Source organism: Olea europaea, unplaced genomic scaffold (genome assembly GCF_002742605.1).
Source record: "Olea europaea var. sylvestris unplaced genomic scaffold, O_europaea_v1 scaffold3487, whole genome shotgun sequence".
In the NCBI taxonomy this organism is placed as follows: domain Eukaryota; kingdom Viridiplantae; phylum Streptophyta; class Magnoliopsida; order Lamiales; family Oleaceae; genus Olea; species Olea europaea.
In genome coordinates, this window is record NW_019253976.1 from 3,727 (window position 1) to 10,227 (window position 6,501).

At 34.2% G+C, this 6,501-nt stretch overlaps 2 protein-coding genes across 7 annotated transcripts; both read left to right on the forward strand.

Moving 5' to 3' along the window:
* Nucleotides 1-3,344: 3,344 nt before the first annotated feature.
* LOC111386256 lies at nt 3,345-6,397 on the forward strand. Of its 6 annotated transcripts, XM_023010714.1 has the most exons (7): nt 3,345-4,067; nt 4,334-4,390; nt 4,471-4,520; nt 5,268-5,363; nt 5,489-5,613; nt 5,709-5,725; nt 5,894-6,397. In XM_023010714.1, the coding sequence occupies exons 2-7, from the start codon at nt 4,378-4,380 to the stop codon at nt 5,917-5,919; spliced, it is 327 nt and encodes a 108-aa protein (XP_022866482.1). In that variant the 5' UTR covers nt 3,345-4,067; nt 4,334-4,377; the 3' UTR covers nt 5,920-6,397. The 6 variants fall into 6 exon arrangements, 4 of the variants coding, with proteins under 4 accessions (XP_022866482.1, XP_022866481.1, XP_022866484.1 ...); XM_023010713.1 differs by having other exon boundaries at nt 3,345-4,390; XM_023010716.1 differs by having other exon boundaries at nt 3,345-4,390; nt 5,510-5,613.
* LOC111386255 (formin-like protein 20) lies at nt 5,919-6,397 on the forward strand. Its single transcript, XM_023010712.1, has one exon. It carries the CDS (start codon nt 5,930-5,932, stop codon nt 6,308-6,310), a length of 381 nt encoding a protein of 126 aa, XP_022866480.1. The 5' UTR covers nt 5,919-5,929; the 3' UTR covers nt 6,311-6,397.
* Nucleotides 6,398-6,501: the final 104 nt, after the last annotated feature.

Here is a 6,501-nt window from a genome sequence, read left to right on the forward strand (position 1 = left end):
TGGCTTTACAAAAATTGTAACTTTTCCGAAGGATTTTTTTACTATTTCCAAGAAAATTTATTTTCTTTCATTAGTCAACGGAATTTAATAGATTTTGACAAAAAGCGCAACAAGTTCACATAATGAAAATGAAATTTCTGTTGACTAGTTTATTTGTTTGGCTTGAACTCTTATGATTATGGATTAATAGTTCATTTCTTTTATTTATTTTTAACTTATACGTATTAATTAGCGTTTGAGATCTAATGCATATTTGATATTGATTTTTCTCCTCAAAAAACCAATTTTTAATCGTTATTTTACTATTTCAGCCATTATTTTTTATTTCTTCTATCACGGGTAAAATTCACTCTTCTCTCTAACAATCAAAAAATCAATTCTCAAAATCACTACTGAACAAGCCCCTAAACTTCGATTAAAGGTATTTCATTGATACTCCTCTCAGTGTCTATTCTTTCAAACATTTTAAGGTACAGGAAATGCCCACCCTCTATTTTGCTTTAAAAAATATCAAGTGATAAAAACATTTAATTAATAATTGTTATTTTATGAAAATCAGTATAAATAATGGCAAATAGTAAGAAGAAAAATTGATATCTGGGAGTGTCTTCGATTGAGATTTAGACGGATTTTAAATATCCTTCTAAATTTAGGTATTTTCAATTGAAATTTTAATGAAATCCATTAAAACTCAGATGCCTCTAATTGAGATTTTTAATGAAATTTAATAAAATCATTTAAAATTTAGGTAACGTCAATAACTAATAGATTTATAAAGCTTTTATTAGTAGAAGGATTTTAAAAGATTTTGATTGATTTCAAGCTTAAAAATACATATAATAAAATCTTTTGAGATATCATCATGTTTTATGAGATTCATATGGAATTTGTAAAAAATTATTTAAATGTACAAAATTCATTAGAATTTATAATCTTTTAAAATATATCAAAATCTTAGATGATGACATCCCGTTAATGTCACTGTGCTCAAACTAAGCCTTATTTATAAAATGAAATGCCCAGTTTCGAGGCTATCCACGTAATCTCTAAAGGAAAATGCCACTTTATCCAAAGATGTTTGACACTCAGAGTGACCGATCCTCACAAAGTGCAAGGGTGAGAATAGAATAATGTCTGACTCTCGAGGTATGTGTGTTCGATCATCCCCTATATTAATCATTATGTTCCTCTAGCTCATTCTTGGACAAAAAACACCACTACTTGGAGCTAAGAAATCATTAGTACGACTTTATTTTGTATCATTTGTAATACCATTTTTACGAGTCCTATTGGCGATGGATGATGCTAAACTATTGTATGAAGATTTAGCCTAAAAATCATCTTCATCAAATCCTTATGATTTCAATGAATAATAAAGTTTCGGCCATCATGGGGATAACCGTGAGAAAACGAAAACGCAAGAGCAAACAAATTTACAGGAAGTAACCTACACGAAGTTAATGAATATGAAGTTAGAGATATGTCACTAGCCCCATTAAATCAAATTTTATTTTTCTTTCTCATATTTTCAATCACACAATCTTTCATAAATAATATTACAGGTAAATTGAAAATTTTTCCTTCTTTTTCAACCACCAATTTTTTTTTTAAAAAAAAAAACTATTCCATCCATTAAAACTTTTTGATTTTTGGAACTTCTTAAACATGTTTAAATATTTGAAGGCAATACTCATTTTACTTGGTGGTTACGAAGATATAAATACTAGAGTAATACTCTTTGTAATCGATTGCGCAATGTTACGTGTATGCCACGCAAGTGACTACGATAGTGAACAACTATAAATAACATTAATCTAAATATTAGACCTGTTCATTCCAATATTGGAATTTTTCGGAATCAACAATTTTGTTTATTAAGAATCATTTTACAACATTCACGTCAAGTAATTGGATATTTTCTTTTATTCAATTTTACAATTACGTCTATATTTTTATCAAAATAGAAGGAATTCATTACTTGGTTGATGAAATTCGTGATTTAGCTAGAAAACTCACTCTTTTAAAATGGAATTATGCTACAAGTACATGATTTTTGCACAAGAAACTTTTTATAGACACGAGTGTCAAAACATCATTTAAAGATAGAGAAGAAAATAAAACACAGATGGACAAGAAATTTCCATTTCAAAATCCCGTATGAATTCTGTAAGTTTTCCCTATACTCGGGGAAAAATCCTTTAAAATAAGAGAAATGCAAAATACTTGAATTAATTTTAAGCAAAAAAAATAATAATAATAAATAAATAAATAAATATATTTTGCGTTTGGTGAATAATTCCATGAATTTTGATAAAATTTATAAAATGGAATGGTTAATAAATTAGAAAAGAAAATATAAGTCGGAAGATTAAATTGAAATGAATAAAAGTTTGGTAACCAACATGACACAAAACTATAAGGTGAATGATCTCCAGTTAAATTTCCCCTTGTCATTGCTATAAATACCATTCAGTTCTTCCTTCAAGCCGAACCCATACACTGATATAAAACGCACTTTTCACACACAAAAAACTGTAATATAGATGTTGTTGGTAATTCGACTAACGGAATCAAAAGAACAAATAAAATAAGCAGAAAAAAATTGAAAAGTAGATGAAGAGAGGTATGCCAAAGTAAATCTCCTTAAGACAGATTTCGCCCTCCAATGAAGTGCAAACGGGATTATGGACGTCTGTCTCCCAAGATACAACGCTCCTTCCAAAGTTGATACTGCACAATATCAACCTTGTCGGTCGAACCAATGAAAGATCGTACTCGAACGGAATAACCACGAAAATATAAGAGATTTTTTTTTTTAGCAGAATATGGAGAGAGAAGAATTTAGAAATCAATTGAATTTGTAATTGATTTGGTGTGTCAAAAACGAATCCTGGGTTCTCTATTTACAGAGATTGAAGTGTCTCATGGAATAGGTGTGTGATATTTCAGGAATTGGTGCACCACTTGGTTTGATTCGTCTTAGCCATTGGATCGCACTATTTTCATGATCTGACGGCCCAGATTAAACCATGAAGTGAAGTGTCCATTCATCATACCTATTCACCAATTTCTGAACAGTCACAGCCATGCGGATGCCACGCGTACATCTAACCGCCATGCAGGCGAAGGGACGGGACCTACCACTTGTGCGCCACCTAGAATGCCAACTCACCAAGCCTTGTGCTGCCACGTCATCGAACCACAAGTCCATTTCCGAAAACTATAAGGCTCCCCAGCTCCTCGCGACGATGCGTACGTGCGAAGTGCGCCTCTAAAGCGCCCAATGCGTACTTTGTGACGTGCGCGTGTGCGTGCGCGTGCCGGGTCCGGGGCTAGCCTTTGGCTAACTAAAGTTAGCCAAGTGGTAGGTAACTTATTAAATTATATATTATTCACACAACCCACTATATAAACAAGACTATTTTCTTGTAAACTTTCGATGTGGAACTCCTTTCTATATAAAAACACTTAAAATTGGCTTATCAACATATGGGCATATATTGGAGACTTTTTCAATTCACCCAAATTAATTATAATGGCCCACATCAATAAATATTTAATTTAATATTTTAAACCCAAATCAAATTCAATTAATTCCAACAATAGATACATACAGATTTCATACACTGAGAGAAATTGTAATGGGGTCGGCGCAGGTGCATTTGGAGAAAATGGAGGCGCGTAAGAACTACGCGAACCTTTGGCACACAGATCTCATACATTCTCCTGAATCCGATCCTCTTTTTATGGTTCTATATTTTTTTCAGTCCAATTTTTTTATCGACATATAATGTTAATTTCTGTATCTATTTGGAAAATTCTGTCAAATTATACTATTTCACTCGAAAGTATAATAAAAAGTTTAGACACAATATGGATCGCTAATACCGCATGGATCTTCATTTACCGTTTTTCACTTGAAAATGCTATGAAAAAACCAGTTTTATTAATCAAAAGTCTAATAGAAGTATCGTTCTTTAATTGTTTTTGATATTATGGTTGATTTGATTCATTTGAATATATTCTGACGTGTTTCTTTTGGCAGTTTGCTGTTTCGCACTTCTGTGGTGCGCAATTTAATTTAACATTGTTTTTGTATGTTTTCTAGTTGACAACTGAGAACTGGATAAATTTATATCTAATAAATCATTTTGAATTGTTTCATTGCATTCATGCTAGCTCTAAATTGCGAGTACACGAGTACAATTGAAATAGCGGAGGAGCCAGGGGAAGACAAAAACGCGTGTTTATAAAATCCGTGTACATGAAAATTTTACTTATTTCTCCTCTCCTCTTAACTAATTGTGCTTGCTTGCTTTTCGTCTTATTTTAGTGGTCCATGCGCTTCATACATGCTGAGAAAACGAGCTCTTTACAATGACATGTCTAGGTAAATGATGACTTCTCCATGAAAGATTGATAATGATCAAATTATGTTTTCAGTCTACCTTACGACGTGCTCTTCTTTAGGTATACATGCTGTGGGGATTACATGCCTTGTAGCGGTCGATGCGGAGAAAGTAACTGCCCTGAATTTTGTCTTTGCACGGGGGTTTGGCATTTACTTGACACATTTTGATCTCTAATGTATGTCTGATACACAACACCGAATAAGATTCAACATTCACTTATTTTATTTTTATCAAACTATCTTGCATTGTTCCATCCAACTTAACAAATATACTGTTAGTACATAAGAATGAAGTAGGATAATATAAATTGAAGAAGACTTAACAAATATCATTATCCTCAAATGATATTTGCCTCCACTCGCAATGCTTTTACAGGATTGAAATGACAAATAATTTGTAGGATTAAACAAGCTTTCAATGAAGAATACCAAAAACAAAGTAATTCTTCAAAAATGAATAAGTGAAAATAAAAGCTTTAAATATGTGTTAATTTCTTTCTCTTTGGATGGATAATGGAAAAATAGTTTTTTATATGTTTTAGGGATGAACACACCATGTATTTCGAAAAAAATCAGCCAACAGTCAGATTTTTATACTTTGCTCAAATAGTTATAACTTTGGCTGCCCAAGGATTTTCTGTAAATCCATATGCAACCGCAAGCCTCAAAGGCTTATGCGATTGTATAAGCCATTTTTATGGCGTCATATCCCCTCTTTTTTATTTTTATTTTTTTCCTTTTAATTCATCCACCCACGATTTTGAACAACTAGATTCCAACACTTAGTGCTTGGTTAGATTTAATATTTTGCTCCCTATAATGGTTTGATTATTTGATTACTATGTTCGTGCTTCAGGTTTTCCTCTGCTTTGCAAATTCTGTTGCCTCAACACGCTTTATGTTGCAAGATGAGTTCAACATACAAACAACGAAATGTGATAACTGCATTATTGTACTCTCTCTCTCTCTCCTGTCCAAGCACGCATGCTTAGTGAGCATGTCGCGTTAATGTGTTCATTACTCTCCTTTCCTCGTTTTCTCTACCTGCTTGAGGTTTGTGCATATCTACTGTGATAGGGATTTATGTTCTGCCTGCAGCAGCTGTCTTGCATATTTTCTATCATTGCTCTACTCGTGGGAAGTGAGGACATTGAGGAGGCATCCCAGCTATTGAACTGTCTTTCTGACATGGTTTACTGCACGTAATATATTCCAATTACTTTTTCATTCAAGGTCGAAGTTATTTAAATTAAAAAATATACTAAATCTTAATACCTCTTTCGTTTCGTTTTGGCAGGGTTTGCCCCTGTATAGGTACGTATTGTATCATCAATTAGGATTTTATATCTTGACTTTGCAAACGAAAGATCAACTATACAAGTTTTTTGGGGAAGAAAGATTCGAACTTTTCGAGAGCACCGTGCTTTAAGTTTCAAGTTCTATTTGCGCAACCTTTTGTATCATGGTCTACACTTTGTGCAGACACAGCACATGATTGGAATGGATAAAAGGGATGGAATGTTTGGAGCCCCATCAGTGATGGCAGCGCCTCCTGTCCAACAGATGTCTCGTATAGATCAACCCGTCCCTCCTCAAGTCGGGTATCCACCTCCACCGCCATATGGTCAGCCCCCCACTTATCCTCCACCTGTGTATGGTATGCCCCCGGCTTATCCCCCACCTCCAACAGTGTATGGTCCGCACACAGGATACCCCCCACCTCCACCACGCTATGGCCACCCCCCTGGTTATCCCTCACTGCCACAACCACAAGCCGAGGGCTGCCCCTCGCCTCCACAACCACGACCAAAACCACAACTCCAGGGCTACCCCCCAACCACTTATCCTTCACAAGGTTATGGTTATCCTCCAGCAAATTATCCTTCATCCCCCACCTGATAACAATAGATGAACTCCCCTTTTGGTTTTTTTGAGGTTGTACTTGAATCCTAATTTTGTTTTCAATCGATTTATGCATTAGGTATACTTTGAGAGTATACATATACGTTGACCATGGGACCATTTTTTCTACACTATATTGACAGACTAATTTGCTCGGTCCCTGAGTCGCTTCTTTTTTCTGAGTTCTC

Coding starts and splice junctions, on each gene's coding strand:
- LOC111386255 (XM_023010712.1), top strand. CDS start 5,930: ATGTTTGGAGCCCCATCAGTGATGGCAGCGCCTCCTGTCCAACAGATG.
- LOC111386256 (XM_023010713.1), top strand. Junction 4,521..5,267: donor TAGCGGTCGATGCGGAGAAA/GTAACTGCCCTG, acceptor TTCGTGCTTCAG/GTTTTCCTCTGCTTTGCAAA. Junction 5,364..5,488: donor AATGTGATAACTGCATTATT/GTACTCTCTCTC, acceptor CTACTGTGATAG/GGATTTATGTTCTGCCTGCA.